Source organism: Podarcis tiliguerta, assembly GCF_965153285.1.
Source record: "Podarcis tiliguerta genome assembly, chromosome: 11".
Lineage (NCBI taxonomy): Eukaryota > Metazoa > Chordata > Lepidosauria > Squamata > Lacertidae > Podarcis > Podarcis tiliguerta.
The window spans coordinates 52,941,222-52,963,461 of NC_139544.1; the positions used below are offsets into that span (position 1 = coordinate 52,941,222).

At 45.1% G+C, this 22,240-nt stretch overlaps 1 protein-coding gene across 1 annotated transcript in view; it reads left to right on the forward strand.

The window, feature by feature from the left end:
- The window catches only part of MYO5B (myosin VB), a 268,746-nt gene that overhangs the window by 65,868 nt on the left and 180,638 nt on the right, over positions 1-22,240 (forward strand). The window contains exons 3-4 of the mRNA XM_083404620.1: positions 5,353-5,524; positions 8,114-8,258. Of these exons, the coding sequence (XP_083260746.1) occupies positions 5,353-5,524; positions 8,114-8,258 (317 nt within the window). The remainder of the gene's footprint in view (positions 1-5,352; positions 5,525-8,113; positions 8,259-22,240) is intronic.

The window sequence follows — 22,240 nt, forward strand, 5'->3', positions numbered from 1 at the left end:
GTGTTGCTTTTCGCACCTAACAGTCCCAGACGATCACAGAGCCTTTGGTGCGGGCTCTGGCAAATAAACTTGTGATCTTTGCTAAAACAAGCTGGGTAGATGCTTCTGCTCAGGACCTGCTGCGTAAACCTCAGGTGGTGCTAATTGCGTCCCTTGTGGCCGGCTTGCTTCAGCTGTGCGCATCCATGGCAAAGGAGTGAAGCTGGGTTTGCGACTTCTGCAATTCCCAAAGGCTCTTCCTTTCAAATATGGATTTGGCTGAGTGGGAGAAGACGGCACGGCTGCTGCTGCTCTGAATGCAGACAAAGCAAAGCTAATATGGATGCTTGCACCATTAGTTTCTGGATTTGTCGATTACATATATATATATATATATATGTATATATATATATATATATATATATATATATATATATATATTAAAATAATGTTTTTATTAAGACTTTTACTTAGAAAAAAAAACAAAAAAACAAAAAAACAAAAAACAATTCCATTTTCATAATATTCCTTGCATTTGCTTATTTCCCAGACTTCCCCACACCTCCCCTCGCTGTATTCCAGTTCAAATATTTAATCAGCAAATCCCTTCCCTCTATCTTATCTTAATCTTAAAATCTTAATGTATCTTAATCTTTATCTTGATATCTTAATGTATTAAACCTTTAGTTTTACATCTTTAAACCTTCAAATTTTCCATACTCCTTCACCGCATTGTTGCTAATAACCTTTTTACCTCCATCCGATGTCATTCTAACATTCATTAATCTTATAATATTTCTGTAAATAGTCTTTAAATTTCTTCCAATCTTCTTCCACCGTCTCTTCTCCCTGGTCTCTGATTCTGCCAGTCATTTTTGCCAATTCCATGTAGTCCATCACCTTCATCTGCCATTCTTCCAGAGTGGGTAGTTCTTGTGTCTTCCAATACTGCGCGATGAGTATATATATATGGTATATATATTAAATTATAATACAAAAATTAAATAAAAGAGGGAAAGGTGATGTATCTGCTTGTGTTTAGCATCCTTTTTATTTATGTTGTCCTTCAAAGATTCTGATTGCAAACTGGCCTTGTTAAGCTTTTGCCTGTATTCATGATTTCTGCGTGGTTGCAGAGTATGTAATCTGAAACGGTTTTATTTGAAACTGTTGAATTAGCTGAATTTCAGCAGCAGAAGTCCTTTTCACTTTAGCCACAAGGACTTCAAATGTTGTTGTGCCTTCTTTGATGATGGAAACTGGGGGGGGGGGGGAATCACCATCGTCCAGTTTAGACATCACAGTAAACCATATTTAATAGTTTACTGTGAGCACTCCTAATTCTTGGCTGTTTGGTTGCAGATCACAATCCCTGGCTTGTGATCTGGGCTGTGGCTTGATTTGCTCAAAGAAACTATGGCCGGTGAGCCAAGAGCAAACCTTTGCAATAGATCATAGCTTTCGGGGAGCAAAACAAATCACAGCTCTTAGTTTGGATGTAAGAGTAAGACAAGGGTGCATGGTTTGTTTTTGTCCAGCTCAAGCAGAGAGGAGCAAAGTTGGGAAGACTGACAAGTTCATAGTAACACATTAACTATAGCTTACTGTGCGTGCAAACCCTGCAAATGAGATTGATGATTATAAGATATGCATTCAAATATAGTTAGTTTTCTTAAAAACAAAAGCAAAAACTTGCTTCTTGTCTTTTAACCCAGTTCCTTTGCACTGATGGGCCAAGATATTGAAAGGTAGCTTCCAGGTTTTGTTCCCTTAATGGCCAATTGTGTGGAATGTTGCCTGCATGCTTTTATATCCACGAGTAAAGGGCTGGAGAGTTTCTTTTTCTTTTAAATGGAAGTCAAAGAAATTAGGAAAGGGACCAGAGGAACCCCCACCCCACAGGTCTCCCTGGACTTTTTGGGCTTGGGCAACAGAACAGAGGCACCATGCAGAGATACTAGAGGCAAAATTCATAACAGGAAATGTGAGATTAAGGGTAAATGAGTTCATGTGACAATGCTGTCAAATTATTATTTATGTTCCAACTAGACCTAATGAATTGTGGTGACTTACGGAGTAAGCCCATGCTTGCAGCAAGTGAAATTGGGATCTGTCCATTTGAGATTGTACGCTGCCAGGTCATTAAGATTTTGAGGATCAAAATTATTATTTAGAAAAGCCAGGAGACCCATTTAAATATTATGGGTAGGGACGGGGAGCCCATTTCTGCACATGAGGGTCATCTAGTCCAACCCCCTGCAATGAACCTAGGATTAACAGTCTCATGCTCTACCGGCTGAGCTATCCCACCCCTGTATTAGACAGAGGTTTACCGGGCAAGGTAGAACATTGCAATAAGTCTCTCCTGCCCCCCCCCCCCACTGCTTGTAAGCGTATCTGAACATTGCCTCTCTGTGTTATATAAAATCATTGCTTTTAAAAAAAAATAGTTTTGAATAGTTGCATTCATCTTCTGCTTTGTGCTGTCAGAACTGATGCGTCTTTCTCCCGCGATGGGGCTTTGCAATATAACTCCTCTTCTGGAATTGTCATCTGTCTTGGTGGCTTGCTGTCTTGCTACATGAAGGCATAGGGTGCTCACGTTCTGCTAACAAGATGCCGATTCGCAAGCTGGGACCAGCCTGCACGTAGCGCCATGTATCTTCCAGTGTTAATGCGAGGCACAGATAGCGCCAAACTCTGCGTTCTGCCATTTGTCACAGGTTTGCAGAGTGTTGCTTTACAGCTAAACAGCAGCAGTTGGTGGTGCAAATGTAATGCCCGAACTATGGATTACTCTAAAAATGGAAGTGGGGTGGTAATTTTGTGTTGTGAACTCTGCAGGTATAGGGCAGTGCCCAAAATTAATTAATTAATTAATAATATGAGCATGACAAAGGAGGGGAAGTGAGCCTCCTCATTATGTTGTGATCATAAACGTTGCATCTACTGTGCAGATGTTCTTGCCAACCCCTTTTATTAGTAAAGGTAAAGGGTAAAGGGACCCCTGACCATTAGGTCCAGTTGCGGACGACTCTGGGGTTGCGGCGCTCATCTAGCTTTATTGGCCGAGGGAGCCGGCATACAGCATCCGGGTCATGTGGCCAGCATGACTAAGCTGCTTCTGGAGAACCAGAGCAGCGCACGGAAACGCCGTTTACCTTCCCGCCAGAGCGGTACCTATTTATCTACTTGCACTTTGACGTGCTTTCGAACTGCTAGGTTGGCAGGAGCTGGGACTGAGCAACGGGAGCTCACCCCGTCATGGGGATTCGAACCGCCGACCTTCTGATTGGCAAGTCCTAGGCTCTGTGGTTTAACCCACAGCGCCACCCGCGTCCCATTTTATTAGTAATGCTGGGTAAAAAAAAAGGGAGAAAAATCAGTCCTCATCCTTCACAAGAAAGATTTAGATATTTTGCAGATGGGTGGCTGAGACTTTTCCTCGTTGAAGCTATTGTTTTGCCGCTGTTATGGTTAATAACTTTTATTTGCATGTTTACATACGATTCCAAAAGAATATGCAAAGAACTGTTCTTGGGTTATCTCTTGATCAAACTTCACATCTCATCTGCCTTACCTAACCCTCTCTCCTCCCTCCTTCCCCTAAGCTAAGGAATAGGGGAAGCCTTTTTTAAAAAATATGCAAAGCAAACTCTCAGAAGAGATTTTATGAGTCATGCCGCTGTGTCATTTCCAACATATGGGTGGCCATATGGTAAAGAGTTTTTGGCTCTGTCTCAGCCGAACAGCCGTGCTTCCAAATTAGACTAAAGCAGCATGATATTTCCTCCTTTTATCTGTAAACACCTTTGTCACCTCCCCCTGGGTGCTATTTACTTTTGAGAGAGGTGGGGGGCGGCGGCAAGAGAAATGAGGCGGCATCTTTATTTTAACCGGGGCGTGTCATATCACATTCAATATCTGCTTCATGCTCCGGATTAATTTTGCACGAGTCCCCAGAAAGCTTTGACGGTTAAGTTCCTCCGGCACAAAGGAAAAATGGAGGCCTCTTGTCAAATCGAGAGCAGGAAGGGAACTCCCAGGATGCTCACTTCATCCAACAAGCTGTTCTGGTTCAGGCACAGAGGGCTTAGCCACACATAGCAGAGGGCAGACAGGGACATCGCTAAAGCTTGTTTCCCTTCCCCTGTCGCTGACGAGTTTCCTGACACCAGTTGATGAAGCCTCCAGATCCAGAAGCCGTATACCTGTAACAGGGGAAGGCTTACATTCAATGTGCTGGATCTACTTAGGTGTTGTTTTTTCCCTAGAATACAGGCGCATTTTGCGACTCACAGGTCCAATTGCGACCATGTGGAGATCTCTGCATGCCAGGGTGGTGACTGGCCGCTCTACCTTTCTAAAGCTTCCTTACAGTGGTCCCTTGTTCTCAAACTTAATCTGTTCCGGAAGTCCGTTCCAAAACCAAAGCATTCCAAAACCAAGGCGCACTTTCCCATAGAAAGTAATGCAAAACGAATTAAACCGTTCCAGACTTTTAAAAACAACCCCTAACACAGCAATTTAACATGAATTTTACTATCTAACGAGACTATTGATCCATAAAATGAAAGCAATAATCAATGTACTGTACTATAAAATAAATAAGACATTACTGTAGATGATAAAAATTAAATTTTTTTTATTTTTCTTCCCTGCACTGATGATAGTCATTGTTTGGATAGGGGGCTTTTATCCATTTCTGCAGTCACACAAGCAAGCAAGCAAGCAGTAGCTGAACTGGGTTCCACACAGAAACAAAAACAAATTAACCAAAACAACCTCCGCAAAATAAATAGCAAAAACCAAAGCGCCAAACTTAATCCGTTCCGGAAGTCCGTTTGACTTCTGAAATGTTTGAAAACCAAGGTGCAGCTTCTGATTGGTTCAGGTGCCCCGGAAACAATAGCTGACAACTGCATCGGACGTTCGGCTTCCAAAAATCATTTGAAAACCGGAACACTTACTTCTGGGTCTTCGGAGTTTGAGAACCAAATCGTTCGAGAACTAAGGCGTTTGAGAACCAAGGCCACACAGTAAGCTTCATGGCTGAGGGGGTATTTGAACCCTGATCTCCCCGGTCCTAGTCTGACACTCTAACCACTGTACCACACTGGCTTCTTAGAGTACTTCTGCTATGGGGCAGCTATATAAATTAAATAGTTAAATAAATATGGGGAAAGCAGAATCCCACATAGAGAAGGATCTGAAATTATTTTCCTTGAAGCGTGAATTTATTTTATCCAGGGTTGTTTTATTTGATGTTTTAACGTGTTGTAAACTGCTTTGAGATTTTTTCATTTAAATATAACGTGGTATAGAAATGAAAGGGACAATGACAACAACATTTTTCTTTCTTTACTATTTCAGCTTCTGGAATATCCTATTGATGCTAAAGCCAACAAGTTTCCTTTCTTGCGAAATCCAGATATTTTGGTTGGAGAAAACGACCTGACAGCTTTAAGTTACCTCCACGAACCTGCGGTCTTGCACAACTTAAAAGTCCGATTCTTGGAATCAAACCACATCTACACCTACTGTGGTGAGTGTTGCAATGTGCCATTTCTTTCAATATTTTTTTGGGGGGGTGGAAGAAGGTGGCAGGGGTGTGAGATATGAGAAGAGATCATTGTGACTGTCACCACCCTGCTTTTTAAAAAATAAAAAAGACAAGTAGCCCAGAGTAACACAGTGATTATTAATTCCGGATCAAGATGCCTTGCTCCTTGAGACCACCTCTGTCTTCCCTGTCCATTGTCCATGCTGGCTGGAACTGTGAGAAATTGTTGTCCAAAACATCTGGAGGCTTCCAGATAACTACCGTATTTTTCGCTCCATAAGACACACTTTTCCTCTCCTAAAAAGGGGAAATGTGTGTGCGTCTTATGGAGCGAATGCAGACGGGAGGCTCTGCTCAGTGCTCCCTTTAAAGAGCTTGCGGAGCATGTGTACGGCTCTTGGGGTCTTTTTCTCCTCAGGGAAAAGCCCCCCAGAGCCACACACACACTCCACGCAGCTCATGAAAGGGAGCGTTGAGCAGAGCCTGGGATGCATACAGGCTCTGCTCAGCGCTCCCTTTAAAGAATATTTTTTTCCTTGCATTCACCCTCTAAAAACTAGGGGAGTCTTATGGTCAGGTGCGTCTTATGAAGTGAAAAATACGGTAAGTCTGTACTAGGTTTTAAAGCAGATAGCTTAGTTTATTGCTGCACAAGAGATTTTCTGTTTGTTTTCAAAAGGATAGACATGTCTGTCCGTTCATGAATCAGCAAAAACTACTTCAAACATGACCCCCCCTTTTTTTTAGAGACAGACAATACAGCGTTAAAGGGCTGAAAGCATCTCTCATAATAGAACTATAGAAACGAAAACTCGCATACATGATGAGGCCGACAGATGAGCAGGAAATGTACATCTCTCTTGGCAGGATATAAGCTCTCTCCGCACATCAAAGAAGTATCTCAGAATCCTGCCCTGTACTTTTTTTATGTTCTTTACAGGATTTTCTTTTGTAAGTCACCTTGAGGGCTTTTTCTAAAGTCGAAAGCTCTGGTATAATAAGTGCTCTAGTTTCTTTTTAAATCCTGCAGCACAGAGCACTGTTTGTTCTAGGAAAAAGCCTTTTCTTGTCTTGTCCTGCCCTGAGAAAAACGCTGATACCTTTAGATTTCAGCATTGATTGATTGATTGAGTTGTTTCTTAAAAAATGGTATGGGACAGCTGTGCTCCTAGAATCATAGAGTTGGAAGAGACCACAAGGGCCATCGAGTCCAACCCCCTGCCAAGCAGGAAACACCATCAGAGCACTCCTGACATATGGTTGTCAAGCCTCTGCTTAAAGACCTCCAAAGAAGGAGACTCCACCACACTCCTTGGCAGCAAATTCCACTGTCAAACAGCTCTTACTGTCAGGAAGTTCTTCCTAATGTTTAGGTGGAATCTTCTTTCTTGTAGTTTGGATCCATTGCTCCGTGTCCGCTTCTCTGGAGCAGCAGAAAACAACCTTTCTCCCTCCTCTATGTGACATCCTTTTATATATTTGAACATGGCTATCATATCACCCCTTAACCTCCTCTTCTCCAGGCTAAACATGCCCAGCTCCCTTAAGCCGTCCCTCATAAGGCATCGTTTCCAAGCCTTTGACCATTTTGGTTGCCCTCCTCTGGACACGTTCCAGTTTGTCAGTGTCCTTCTTGAACTATGAAACCATCCTGAAAATAGTAGAGGAAAATTCTAAAGAAGAAGAGTGCTGCCTTTAAAAAATAAGTCCTCTACAGGCTGAAGAGGCAACCCACTTGCATTTGTACTGAAAATCTGCTTGCCTCTTTAGCAGTGCAAATGGCTGGGCTTAAGAACTTGTGGCTTAGTGCACCTTTCTCTCTCATGTGCAGTTGTAGCTTTGCTGCATTATGGTTGCAGAGGGAAAAGTGATAGGAGGCGAGTTGAAATGTGGAAGCCTTTCAAATATGGTGGCCATAGAGTAAGAATCTGTGGCGATCACACAGGGTCCCCGGACATTTCACCATCTATTGATCCCTGCGCCACCACTTTATTTCTCGCTGCCACCACCCAGGACCTACCTGGAACATAAACTTCTGTTTGTTTATTGCAGTTTAACAAGCGTATGGTTTCATAAACTGTATTGGTCAATTACAATCATAGGGTACCTATCCAGACCTATAACTTCTGCTACCTGCTTTCACTCACTAAACCACCTCTCAGATATTTACTTGTCTTCCTAGTTCCTAACTGTTCCTGACTCAGCTTATTTCGCTACACTAACTCAACCTACCCACAGACTCTATCCCAATTCACTCCCACTCCAACCAAACTCCCAACGAACTCCTCCTTTTGCCCCTCCCAGAGCTGGTTTTATAGTCCCTCTTGACTCCACCCCCTGGGTTCTGATTGGGTAACCTGCTTAACTATTTCACCTCCAGCACTCTCATATGTTAACGTCACAGAAACCACGGTCCACAAAACACAGCTAGGCTGGGACAGCATCATCATCATCATTTATTTGGCAGAAAAGTGATTCAAAGTTGATTGGTAGTTCTTATTTTAGAATGTATTTACAATTTTGCTTCTTTGGCGTGGCTTCTAACTGTTTGCATGCTTGCCTGTTTTCAAGGTATTGTGCTTGTTGCCATCAATCCCTACGAACAGTTGCCAATCTATGGACAAGATGTCATCTATGCATACAGCGGCCAAAACATGGGGGACATGGATCCTCACATATTTGCAGTTGCAGAAGAAGCATATAAACAGATGGCCAGGTGAGTGGAATAATTGCCCACCCCAGCCGCAGGCAGACTTGTGCACTAAAACCAAAGCTATCCCATTTTCATGTAAGAAAGCACTCAAATTTGGTTTGCAGACAGGCTCTGAAAATCCTCAAGATTGGTGTGGTGTCATGGAGTAAAACGTTTGCTACTGAATGCTGAACCCAGCAGCTTCTGCCGAATACCAAAGTTTTCAACTTAATTTCTTCCTTCCTTTCTTTTTGAGCAGTTTCCTAGTCCACGTGGTTTCCTTGCAGGGGGGAATTGAGCACCATTTGCCATGGTGCACTAATTCCTGCTATCAGTTCTGCTTATTTATGAAGACTAGTACAGTGGTGCCTCGCAAGACGATATTAATTCGTTCTGCGAGTTTTTTCGTAGAGTGAGTTTTTGCGAAGCACCACGGCGGGGAGGGGTGGGGAGAAGCAGGGCAGCTGCCGCAGCCGGTCCTTGGACTCACCCGCGCCTTGTGGACACCACGAAACGCGGCTGCTGGAGGGCGGCGGGGCTCAGGAGCGCGACTCCAGCTGCAGCGCTGGGAGCGCGCGAGGGCGGTGGGCAGCGGCGCGAGGCAGCCGGAAGGTCGGAAGGTCAGCCAGAAGGTGGGAGGGAGCCGGAGGAGCCGTCAGCACGAAGATGGGAGGGAGCCGGAGGAGCGGGGAAGCGAGCGTGCGACCATCGCCATGACAGGAGAGGCAGGGCTGTTTCGTCTAGCGAAGCAAGCCCTTTGGAAAATCCGTCTTGCGAAGCACCTCAGAAAATGAAAAACCCTTTCGTCTAGCGGGTTTTTCGTCTTCCGAGGCATTCGTCTTGCTGGGTACCACTGTAATGAAGTTAGAGAAGTTAGTGCTTTGAGGAGGGTTTGCTTCTCATTGCCTGTTCATGCTTCGTGGCTTCTAGTTCTCTCTTTTACCCTTCTCCCCTTCCCTTTGGATGACTGCAGATGCTTCAAACCAAACCCCAGGGCCAGGCCCACGATGGTAGTAGCACTGGCCCTGCCAAGCCCCTCCATCTCACTTACAGATACATTCACACGCTCGCAGTTAGGACTTATCTTTGGAGCCTCCTGGACTGGAAACTAGCTTTGTTGACTTATCTGGCACTGGAAAAGAAGCCTGCCAAGTGCTTAAGGAAATGGAAATGTGTGACATTGCACAGTTGCTTTGAGTTCATGTAGAAAAGCAGAGTATAAATTATATAAGTAGACAGATAAACACAGGCTCCTTTGACGGTCAGGCAAGGTGAAGCCTCTGGTTACATGCTTGCAAAGGGGATTCTGGTGCTGACACTGTGGTGTAGTGGTTAAGAGTGGTGGACTTGTAATCTGGGGAACCGGGTTCGCTTCCCCGCTCCTCCACATGCAGCTGCTGGGTGACCTTGGGCCAGTCACACTTCTCTGAAGTCTCTCAGCCCCACTCACCTCACAGAGTGTTTGTTGTGGGGGAGGAAGGGAAAGGAGAATGTTAGCCGCTTTGAGACTCCTTCGGGTAGTGATAAAACGGGATATCAAATCCAAACTCTTCTGTTCCTCTTCCTCTTCCTCTTCCCCTTCTGGGTCAGAAGGAAGGCAGCAGCAGAAACTTTTGGGTTCTCCTAGTTCCTGACAGCGTGTGATTCATACTATGGAGAAGTCTCCTTTGAAGGCCTTTGTCCACATTGAGAATTGCATGCAGAGCACCATTTTCCCACTGAAGTGGCTTGGATGTTTAGTCCCTGTTCAGTCTGCAGTGTGTGTGTGTGATTGTGTGTGTGTGTGTGTGAATGCTTACTGGGAACAACTGGGAGTGCACAAAGCCGCCTCTCTCCTGTCGCAAGATAAGCCCTCTGGGAGCCTTGGGGAAGAAGGAGACCATGGAAGCTGCTTGCAAGCATTTGTCCAAGGGGAACTGACATATGCCTACCTGGCTGCATTTGGTATAAATACTTCCAGTTTGTTCCTTGTCTGTTCATTCCCTCTTCTTCTAACACCTCCACGCTCTCCAGGTCTAGATTTGGGTTGGTTTCTGGCCATATCCCTCCAACCACCCTGGCATGCAGTATTCTTGTTGCCCTTCAAAAAACAACAACAACATCCTCTTCAAAACCATGTGCAGATTTCCCCCGAGTTTGAGGTGTCTGTGTCTCAGTTCCAGTTGTAGAATTCAGGCTTGTTTGTCCTAAGATTTGTGGCTTTGAGATGCTGGACCTTTTAGTGCAGAATTCCAGAGCCTGTGGCTGCATCTGAACTTTTGCTTACCTTCAGTCTTCAGAGAAGCTCCCCTCACCTTTTCAGCATCCTTGGTTTAGCGACAGATGATGGTGCATCAGCAAATTCCCCAAACTTTCACCGGAGCCCTTAAAAAGGTGCTTTTATTTCTCTTTCTGGAAGCAAAAGTTTCATTTACTGTGCCTCCCTTATTGATCTTATTGCTTTTTACCGCTGTTAGCTTGCAGTGCAACTTAATCATCCTGACAACAGCGTTTGAGCCAAGTTTGAGACTGCTGTGAGCAAGGGAAGCTCTCTGGGCTTAATTGGGGTTTAATCCACCCACTCCTGCACTGAAATTGGCCCAGGCTGCAGTCGGAAGTTGCTGACGAGTTGGCGTTGCCAGAGACCCCCGAGATGAGAGCCTCCATAGCAGTTTTGTCTTTCAAGCAAGTTTTAAGAGCAAGACTGAGCAGTTATACTCCTTTGAGCTCCCTGGCGGGGCTGTTAATGCAAAATAAGCATGGTATCTTTTATGTTTGACCTCGATGCGCAAAAATGAGAAGGGTGCAAATGTGCCTGGCTGCCTTCAGCAAAGTGCTGAACTGCTTTTCCGTCTGTTGTGCTATATAATATATTTTTAAGGCTGTTTGCAAGTTTGACTGCCATTTAAGACATGTGTCCTCATCCTAGTTTTGCCCCTGCTATTTAAGAGTTGTAGATCCGTGGATTGTTCAAAAACCTGGAGGTCCTGTTTGACCCAAGGTGGCAGAGGGGTGAAAGGAAGGTTTCTCTTTATAGTGCTGGACGTAGTTCCTCTCTCAAGTTTCAACGCTGAAATGATTGTCTGTGTTCATCCTGAGAGGAGTGTTGCTCAAACACATTATGTGCGAATGCGCACAGGAAATCTCTGTCATAATTGTATTTTTTTTAAAAGGAAAGTAGCATTGGGAGGGTGGAATTTGAAGCAGAAGAACAGTGAGGTGTTTGGCCCTTTCATGTTGGGGAGAGAGGTTTGGAAGAGAGATTCTTACTCTCTCATAGTAATTGCTCCAAGCACATTGAAACTTGGGCCTCATACTACCTTTAAACGAACGTTCCTCACAAAAATACTTAGGCTAGAACAAATCACAGAGACTCATCTTTGCACTTTAGCTAATGGGGCCTCCCGCTGCCGCCGCGCCGCCGGAGCCCAATTTCTGTTCTTATCCTGAAGCAAAGTTCTTAACCTGAAGCACTATTTCTGGATTAGCGGAGTGTGTAACCTGAAGCGTATGTAACCTGAAGCGTATGTAACCCAAGGTACCACTGTAATTCGTTCTGGAGGTCCATACTTAACCTGAAACTGTTCTTAACCTGAAGCACCACTTTAGCTAATGGGGCCTCCTGCTGCTTCTGCGCCGGCGGAGCACGATTTCTGTTCTTATCCTGAAGCAAAGTTCTTAACCTGAAGCACTATTTCTGGGTTAGCGGAGTCTGTAACCTGAAGCGTATGTAACCTGAAGCGTCTGTAACCCAAGGTACCACTATAAGAGCATAGCTTTGCAGGGTGATTCTTTTCCAAATGAAAATTGGAGACACAGTTTAGTCTTACTGGAACCCGAAAAGAGAGAGTTGTTGTGTTGGCATACATCTGTCTTGGGACTTGCGCCACCTTCTTGTACAAACAAGAAAAGCCTGCCTTCAGAGATGTCTTCTGTTTTGTAAGGTTTATTCTTGTGGGTGTTCCACCTCTGAAGGGTCAGTAACTCTGCCGTGTTCATTCTTTTTTTACCTCGGCCTTCTTCCAGTGAGCTTAGGGTGTTGTATAGGGTGCCGTGCCTTATTTTTATTCTCATATTAACCTTGCAAAGTAGGTAGGCTCTTGGGTATCTCTCTGTGGCCTTCCCCTACTATTCACACAACAGCCCACATTGCCGCTGAACAAGCACATAGTTCACCATCCAGGCGCATATGTATGCCTAACATTTTTAAGCAGAAGAATTCTCAGGTTCAAAAGTTCTGAGAGCACAAAGCACAGTACATCCAAAAGCTTTTTATATTAAAAATATGATTTCTTGCCTTTTGGAACATGCAGTAGGCCTCCTGTTGAGTGCATTTCAATCCGATAACCAGCCAGGCTCCTGTAATCCACCTTTAAAATTATAGAGCGGCATGATTTTGAGTACTTCTTTCTGGTATAATACTAGCCCATGGTAGAAGAATTTGAACCCACACAAGGAAGTTTGAAAAACTGAAATTACTGGTATTCACTGTGTCAAGGCAGTTTTTCCTATGCCCTTTCTGGAAAGGTGGGTTTTGACTGCTTACAGGAGTTTAGTGATATAATATTAAAGGGGTATCTGGTTTAAAATATTTTCCTGTTGTACCAGGGAGGGTCTATTGAATGTGTGTCCAATGTGCACAGGCAGAGCCGTCCATATAATGCAGCCTGTAAAGCCAAGTATTGCTAGGAAAGCAATTAAGTTTGGATGGGATTCTCTGTACCTACTTGCACAGTTCAACTTCAGTTTGGGATAGGTCATACTGTGGGAGAGGGGAACTGAGTTTAGGATACTGAGAAAACCGCGGTTCTCCCCAATGCACAGCGGCTATTTTCCATTGTTGGCTGCTAGGTTTTTGCGTGAATCTGGTGCAATGTCAGGGCAACGTTACCTGTGAAGGGCGCTTGGTTGACCTAATTAGACCATCAGAAGCGGAACCTTGGATAATTTCGTTGCAGTCGTGGTCAAGTTTCATGGGAGCGTTTGCGGAGAGAAAAATGCAGCCTGTGTGGTTCTGATTTATTTTATCGATTTAAAGCATTTGTGCCCTACAATTTAGCTAAAAAGGCTTTTGGAGCAGCTTACAAAAATCAGTACAGTCCCTGCCCTAAGGTTCACAATCCAAATAAATGAATAAATGATGCACAAGGAAGAAAGAAGTGGGAAAAGGAGAGAAAATTAAGCTCAGGTGCTAATACTTCAAGTTGTAGCTTTTTTTTTTTTTAAGCACAGTTGACTAGTTCTGCCTGTGTAGCTTCTGGCTTCCTAGAAGGGAGCACTTTCCGTACATACACTGTACAGAGAAGAACTGTGGCATACATTCAATGGAGCTGTATGCACGCTTAGCAGAGTTCCGCAAGAAGCGAGGCTGTGTAGGTACGTGGCGTCACAAATTTTCTTTATTTACAGCAAATCAAAACAACAAAACATGGCTAGTGTGAACAGCGTCTCACACCTGCGTCTTCTCTGTCTGAGAGCAGAGAACAAAGAGCAGAGAACAAAAGCACACAGAACAGAAGTTCTCTAGTCTGAGTTCCGTTCCCACACTTACAGTGTTATGGAATGTAAACAGAGGATCACACGATCCTGTGATGAGAGAATGAAATGCTAACAAGCTCCTCCTTGCTGAGGCCGGTGGGTAGTCTGGCTGTCTTGCCCTTCCCCAGGTCAGATCCAGGAAGACAGCTGGTGTCACTGGTTCCTCCACGAAGTTCTTTCTCCAGACAGCAGACTTGATGGAGGATGGGATCCTCATAGGATACGGCTTGATGCGATAACCCTCTACATCAAAGGAACTTACCAATGTCAGTGGTGTCTGACAGTGGTCTGGTTTGCACGGCACAGTAAACAATGGCTTGCCAAAACTGCACTCTTGCTGCCGTTTTGCTCCTCCTCATTGCCACTCTGTGCTGAGCAGTATCATCGAAAACAGAGCCAGTTGTTAAGCTCTCTCCTCACTAACCATGAGTTGTAGCAAAGAGCAAACATTGGCTTGTGGTTAATGAGGAGAGGGCTTAATCACAGGGTTTGTTTCAGATAACACACTAAACTAAACCTTGGCTCTCTCCATACCTACACATCCATATTGTCTTGGGAAACCGTAGTTTGGCTTTCCTTGTCTTGCGTACCAGGTCAGGAACTCGAGTATGCTGCCTGCACAGTGTAACGCTCACTGCAATAAGAGAAACAAATGTACAGTGGTACCTCGGGTTAAGTACTTTATGTTAGTTTCTATTTGCCACTGTGCAGTGCTTTGGAGTCACAAGACTCTGTTTACATTCCAGAGACCTTCCAGGCTGTTGGAAGTCTCACGGAAGACGGGAGACGGATGTGACGATACTGGTTTTCCTGTTCCTTTGTTTGTTCAATTGCTCTCTGCCTTTCACAGGGAGAGGATGTATTTTTCTTTGCTGTCTGGGTAGCTTAGAAATAAAGCATAGCATGTAGCCATAAATCTCATCACTTCCGTGTGCTGTTTTGGATTCTCTGCTGAATGGGATGTGCCTGGAGCCTTATCAAAGGCTCAGGTCGTCAATCATGTCGGGGGCGATTCCAGAGGAGGATGAGCTTTATCAGCTCAGTCGAATGCAGATTCCGACACTTAATTTGTTCCGGAGGTCCGTTCTTAACCTGAAACTGTTCTTAACCTAAAGCACCATTTTAGCTAATGGGCCCTCCCGCTGCTGCCGTACCTCTGCCGCACGATTTCTGTTCTCATCCTGAAGCAAAGTTCTTAACCCGAGGTACTATTTCTGGGTTAGCAGAGTCTGTAACCTGAAGCGTATGTAACCTGAAGTGTATGTAACCCGAGGTACCGCTGTAATGTTCTCTATAGTAAAAAATGGGTTTTCCCTTAGTCTCCAAGCCATTTGTTATGCATATAATTGTAGTCCTTCCTTCATAAATGAGATGTTGGCCTCTTCTTTTTAATTGTTCCGGACTATATCATCAGTCACTTTGTTTCCAACTGGAAAGGAGGTTGAGATGGACCAGCAATCTAATGTGATGTGACACGTCCTTCCTGTGCTGTTCAAGAGTCAGTGAGCAGGACCAAAATTGCTCTGTTCAGACTGCTGCTGGCCCACATGAGACTGGATTGTGTTGTGCCTTGCACGACACTGTTCAGAAACAAAACCGGGAAGTGCATAGAATTAGGGTATTCATCTCATCAGCCTGGGTGGGGGTTGGGGGGTGGAAACAAAACCAAGCAAAAAAGACCAGTGCAGTTATCTGATCATGCTACATAAACAGTTACTTATGGCAAATCCCAACTGGCAATTGTTGAACTTTCCAGTGGCTTTTAAGAGATGTAAACATAACAGGAACCAGTGGCTGGAAGTCAAACCTAAGATGCGTTCATAATTAAGACATTATTTTAGCAGGGAGGGAAAGGTTGAACTAGAACAAAAAGTCTCAATGAAGGGTGGTCTGCCAAGCCATTGAGCTAATACTTAAGATCTCCAGATTTTCAGCACATTCAGGGACCCCCAATTCAGCTTTTATTATACCTGCTAATTGAGGCTCTAGCTCTAGTGATTACAGAGACTAGTGCATTACGTGAGTTATGCTTGGAAGCTTGTAACTCTACCTAGCTCTCTGTTTACTATTGATTTTTATTTCTCAGATAATGGATAATAATGTGTTATGATGAAAAAAGACGTATGCACCCGTGTCACGGGGCAATATGTATACAGTGGTACCTCGGGTTAAGTACTTAATTCGTTCCAGAGGTCCGTACTTAACCTGAAACTGTTCTTAACCTGAAGCACCACTTTAGCTAATGGGGCCTCCCGCTGCCGCCGCGCCACTGGAGCACGATTTCTGTTCTCATCCTGAAGCAAAGTTCTTAACCTGAAGCACTATTTCTGGGTTAGCGGAGTCTGTAACCTGAAGCGTATGTAACCGGAAGCGTATGTAGCCTGAGGTACCACTGTATTGAGATCCAAAACTGAAGCACCAGCATTATGCCATCATAACACTTGCCTACACTTAACAGCTGTATATTGGGTTTTCTGAAGCATGTAAAGCTTCACAGTAGTCCAGTACAAAACTTCTGAAATTCCTTGATCATACAGTCCTCAAATAATTGAGGCCTAATGTTCTGTGGAAACCTGGGTGTGTAGCCTGCTATCTATTTCATCTGTTGGAGATTGATTCACCTTCCTTGGAAACGAGGCTATATACACCAGACTAATTTCTGTACTTGTTTCCACCCACATTTTCCTGGTTCCCCCACCTGCCTGAGGAAGAGTTCTGGAGAACATGGAAGCTTGCCACACCTTTGTGACATTTAGGGTTGATCCCAATGCAGCAAGAGGCAGGGATTGTGCAGAGTTCTGTCAGTAAAGCCCAAGACTCTGAATCTCAAGTTCATGGGTTCAAGCCCCATGTTTGGGCAAAAGATTCCTGCATTGCAAGTGGGTTGAGCTAGATGACCCTTGTGATCTCCTTCAGTTCTGTGATTCTTTGAACATCTTTTCAGCCCAACGGCTACTTTCTCCCATGGGCAACAGATTTGACTCTTTGCCTTTGCTCAGTAGTTTGCATTCCAGTCATGCAAACACCAGGTGTTTTGATATTCCCTATTATTTATATTATATATATTATATATGGAGACTCTTGAGAGTCCCATGGACTGCAAGAAGATCAAACCTATCCATTCTGAAGGAAATCAGCCCTGAGTGCTCACTGGAAGGACAGATCGTGAAGCTGAGGCTCCAATACTTTGGTCACCTCATGAGAAGAGAAGACTCCCTGGAAAAGACCCTGATGTTGGGAAAGATGGAGGGCACAAGGAGAAGGGGACGACAGAGGACGAGATGGTTGGACAGTGTTCTCGAAGCTACCAGCATGAGTTTAACCAAACTGCAGGAGGCAGTGGAGGACAGGAGTGCCTGCCGTGCTCTGGTCCGTGGGGTCATGAAGAGTCGGACACGACTAAACGACTAAACAACAACAACAATTATTTATTGTATTAATATCCCACCTTTTTCTCTGAGGAACTCAGGGTGGCATATGTAATTTACCCCTCTCCTCATTCAGTCCCAACAGCAACAACCCTGAGAGGCAGTGACTGGCCCAAGGTCACCCAGTGAACTTCATGACCAAGTAGGGATTTGAACCCTGGTCTGTCAGCTCCTAGCCTGACACTCTGACCACTTCGCCATGTTGGCTTTCAAACCTCCATCCAGGCAAGCAAGAGGCCAAAGCACCCAAGAAGGGTTTGGACCAGAGTTAGTGAAGAAGGGGGGAGATGTTGTGGTCTGTGGAGGGGATGTTGATTGGGGAGAGTCCCAAAGAATGGAAGAGAGGTCTGAAACGCTGCATTCAGTCCCCAACCCCAGGTGCCCCACCCCTTCAGTAAAGGTGTTGTCCAAATCTGACCCCTTGTTCCTTATCCCAGGATGGCCTCACCCAACTGCTTAATATAAGATGGACCCCGTCGAAACCCCATAGCACAGCTCCGTAAAGCCAAGCAAGAATCCCTTAACTCTACCTTCTGGAACATGCAGACATGAGAGGGCTAGATCAGTGCTGGGAGGGAGTTAAAAGGTAAAGGGACCCCTGACCATCAGGTCCAGTCGTGACCCACTCTGGGGTTGCGGCGCTCATCTCGCTTTATTGGCCGAGGGAGCCGGCGTACAGCTTCTGGGTCATGTGGCCAGCATGACTAAGCCACTTCTGGCAAACCAGAGCAGCGCACGGAAACGCCGTTTACCTTCCTGCTGGAGCGGTACCTATTTATCTACTTGCACTTGGATGTGCTTTCGAACTGCTAGGTTGGCAGAAGCAGGGACCAAGCAATGGGAGCTCACCCCGTCGCGGGGATTTGAACCGCCGACCTTCTGATCGGCAAGTCCTAGGCTCTGTGGTTTAACCCACAGCGCCCCCTGTGTTAGAAAATGTTAATCCACGGGGAGAATTTTGTTGGCATGTCTAATCTAGAAAATGGATAATCTGGGACAAATTTTTCTGCCTGCGCCCTGTGCCAAAGAGTGGGAGGACTCAATCAGTAGCAGTTATTTGGTTCGGTGCACTTTGGTCCAATAAGTTCCTTATCATTTTCTAAAGGGGAGTGAGTGACTAAGAGAGAGAGAGGATCTGCTGAGAGTGTGGAAAGTGACATTTATAGAGGAGTGAGGCCAAGGGCTTTCACTTTTTATTTCAAAAGAAGCATTGATCACTTGCCGGTGTGTGAGGGGGAGAAACCTCCTTGAGCTTTCGCCAAATGGAAGCGAGAGGATGAGAGCTTGGCTTTATGATCCTTGTGGAAGGTAGGTGATGCTTGGCATTGTTAAAGAAGAGAGGCCAGGATCAAAGACTTGGATACCTGATATATGATTGGCCTCCACAAAAGCAAAAGCTGGTGAACAAACAAAGAAACGAACAAGCAAACATCTGCACAGAATAGAAGGTGGTTCTCGTCACTGGTTTGGATTCATGAGCACCACACATGGAAGAGGGGCATGGAGTTCCCTTTCGATTGAAGACAAAAGTCCCATCAAGATGCTCTCGATCTTGGCTGGATCATGAGAGGAGCTTGCGATTCCAGTAGCAACAGCATGCATCCCCACTTTGCCCTTTGACGACTGTTGGTTTTTTGTTGTTGTTTAGTCGTTCAGTCGTGTCCAACTCTTTGTGACCCCATGGACAAGAGCACGCCAGGCACTCCTGTCTTCCACTGTCACCCGCAGTTTGGTCAGACTCATATTAGTAGCTTCGAGAACACTGTCCAAACATCTCGTCCTCTGTCATTCACTTCTCCTTGTGCCCTCCATCTTTCCCAACATCAGGGTCTTTTCCAGGGAGTCTTCTCTTCTCATGAGATGGCCAAAGTATTGGAGCCTCAGCTTCACGATCTGTCCTTCCAGTGAGCACTCAGGGCTGATTTCCTTAAGAATGGATGCGTTTGATCTTCTTGCAGTCCATGAGACTCTCAAGAGTCTCCTCCAGCACCATAATTCAAAAGTGTTTTTAGAATGAACTAAAAACCATGCTCTCCTTTCAGTGCATGGAGAACAAAGACCATATACAGTGGTACCTCGGTTCTCAAACTCCGAAAACCCGGAATAAGTGTTCCGGTTTTCGAGCATTTTTTGGAAGCTGAACATCCGATGCAGCCATTGGCTATTGTTTCTGGGGCACCTGCACCAAACAGAAGCTGCGCCTTGTTTTTTGAACATTTCGGAAGTTGAATGGACTTCCGGAACGGATTAAGTTTGGCGCTTTTGTTTTTGCTATTTATTTTGCATTTTTGTTTTCGATGCTTTTTAGTTTAATTTGTTTTTGTGACTGTGTGGGACCCAGTTCAGCTACTGATTGATTGATTGTGTGACTGTGGAAATGGACCATCCAAACAATGACTATCATCCGTGCAGGGAAGAAAAAAAAATAATTTTAATTTTTATCATCTACAGTAATGTCTTATTTATTTTGGTTATTGCTTTCATTTTATGGATCAATAGTCTTGTTAGATAGTAAAATTCATGTTAAATTGCTGTGTTAGGGGTTGTTTTTAAAAGTCTGGAACGGATTAATTTGTTTTGCATTACTTTCTATGGGAAAGCATGCCTTGGTTTTGGAACGCTTTGGTTTTGGAACGGACTTCCAGAACGGATTAAGTTTGAGAACCAAGGGACCACTGTACAAGACAAAGCGTAAATACAACTGGCATTTTGTAATAGGACCCAGTGCCTAGCTTCGCATGGAAAGTGGAATTGTTGAAACAGCCATGGGAAAGGAACCTTATTTGACTGTTCTCTGGGTTTTCTTTGTTTCCCGCAAGGGCGCTGTTGAGCCGTGGGATTTAAAATAAATAAGAAAAACTATTACACGGATGGCCGGCACCTGCTTCCTGCATAAGTATTACCTTGGAATGTTGGGAAGCAGCTCTATCTTGCAGGGAATGGAGCTTGTGAAGAGCTGAAAGTAATAGGTGAAGTTGAAATGTAAGGAAGAATTTCAGTGCAGGGCATGGCAATTCTTCTGCCAGCTCAGCTTGGCAGACAGAACAATGCATTATGCCAACTGTTTCTCCTCCTTCCTCTTCCTTCATTTTTTGTACAGGAAGTAGAAAAAAGAAAAAGAGGAAGGGAAGGTTGATGGGCTGAACTAAGTTTAATTGGAACATTTCTATGCTGAGCAGTGGCGTAGCGTGGGTTGTCAGCACCCGGGGCAAGGCAAGTAATTTGCGCCCCTCCCCCGCTGCACTGTCCCTCCCCCAGATAGTCCCTCGCTCTCTCTCCGCACCGCACCTCATGCCTGGCACCCCCCCCCCCACAGTGGGTGGCGACCCGGCAGCTCGGATCGGATTCGCACAGCCAGCACTGCAGTGAGAGAGAGTGAGTGAGCCAGGTAGGGGCAGAGAGCTGCGAGTGCGAGCGCGCCCCCCCAGATGTTGCGCCTGGTGCGGCCGGCCCCCCCTGCACCCCCCACGCTACGCCACTGATGCTGAGGCTGACTTAAGGGCACTTGAACCCCATGGAATCAATGAGCATAGGTGTGCCAAACTCATTTGTTGGATTGCGGCCAGGGAGTTCTAGGAAAATAACAAGTGCCAGAAATGGATTGCATGTTCTTGGCTATTGCCAGCTCCATTCAGCATACAAACTTAATAATAATCAAGCACAATACTGCCAAAGTTCAGCACTTAGTTTTAATACACATTGATTACAGTGGGAGAGGGAGAGTTAAGCACGTGGTGTTGAAATCAGTAGAACTTAAGCGCCTACCTGTTGACTGGATTTTGCCTGCAGTTATCAAAACTATGTCGAGCTCTTCAAACATAAAATTAAAGTGCCGCTGTTTATAAAAAGAATTAACCAGGAACAGGTGGGCATTACGTGTAACGGGATTTGCGTGGCAAGACCCTCAAGCCGACCCCCCATTAGGATAAATAAATTTACGTGGACATGATTATTTTGTTTAAGGTTTTTGGGCAAAAATTTGGCCACAACTTTATTGATTACAGGAATGAGAGTGGTACAGTGGTACCTCGGGTTAAGAACTTAATTCATTCCAGAGGTCCATTCTTAACCTGAAACTGTTCTTAACCTGAGGTACCACTTTAGCTAATGGGGCCTCCCGCTGCCGCTGTGCTGCCGCCGCCCGATTTCTGTTTTCATCCTGAAGCAAAGTTCTTAACCCGAGGTGCTATTTCTGGGTTAGTGGAGCCTGTAACCTGAAGCATCTGTAACCTGAAGCGTCTGTATCCCGAGGTACCACTGTATTGGCTTAGGCGTTGGCAAGACTATATCTGACTCCTGCCCGCTTTGCAGGAAGTCTGTAAGGGTAAACTACCCGAAGGGAAATTGCTTCAGGGGAACCAACCTGCATCTCCCCTTGTGTTCCCAGAGGCCTGGCATGGCCTTCACCTTCTAGGGGACTTCGGACAGGAACCAGGCCCCAGATTCCTTTAACAGAATACCCTTGAAACTGGAGGGGCAGGCGATGGCCGATCTCCCCTCCCCCATTCACAATAAGCCAATGCCTGACTGCCAAACCTTACAAAGTTGTGACAATTGCTAAGAGGTAGGCAAACCAAGTGGCTCATGCCAATTTTGTTGTTTCTGCTGCTGCCTGTTTTAAATTGTATCTCCTTGGATACTTGGGAGAGCCAGTGTGGTGTAGTGGTTAAGAGCGGTGGACTCGTAATCTGGTGAACTGGGTTCGCGTCTCCGCTCCTCCACATGCAGCTGCTGGGTGACCTTGGGCCAGTCACACTTCTCTGAAGTCTCTCAGTCCCACTCACCTCACAGAGTGTTTGTTGTGGGGGAGGAAGGCAAAGGAGATTGTTAGCTGCTTTGAGACTCCTTAAAGGGAGTGAAAGGCTGGATATCAAATCCAAACTCTTCTTCTTCTTCTTGGGAGTAGGGAACTTTTTAACTCTGCAGGATGCTATAGAATCAGAGAGTTGGAAGGGACCTTGATGATCACCTGGTTCAACCCACTGCAAAGCAGGAAGCTCAACCTACGGTCTCCTATCCAATTTCAAACCATACCTGACCTTGTCTTGAGATTCCTGCATT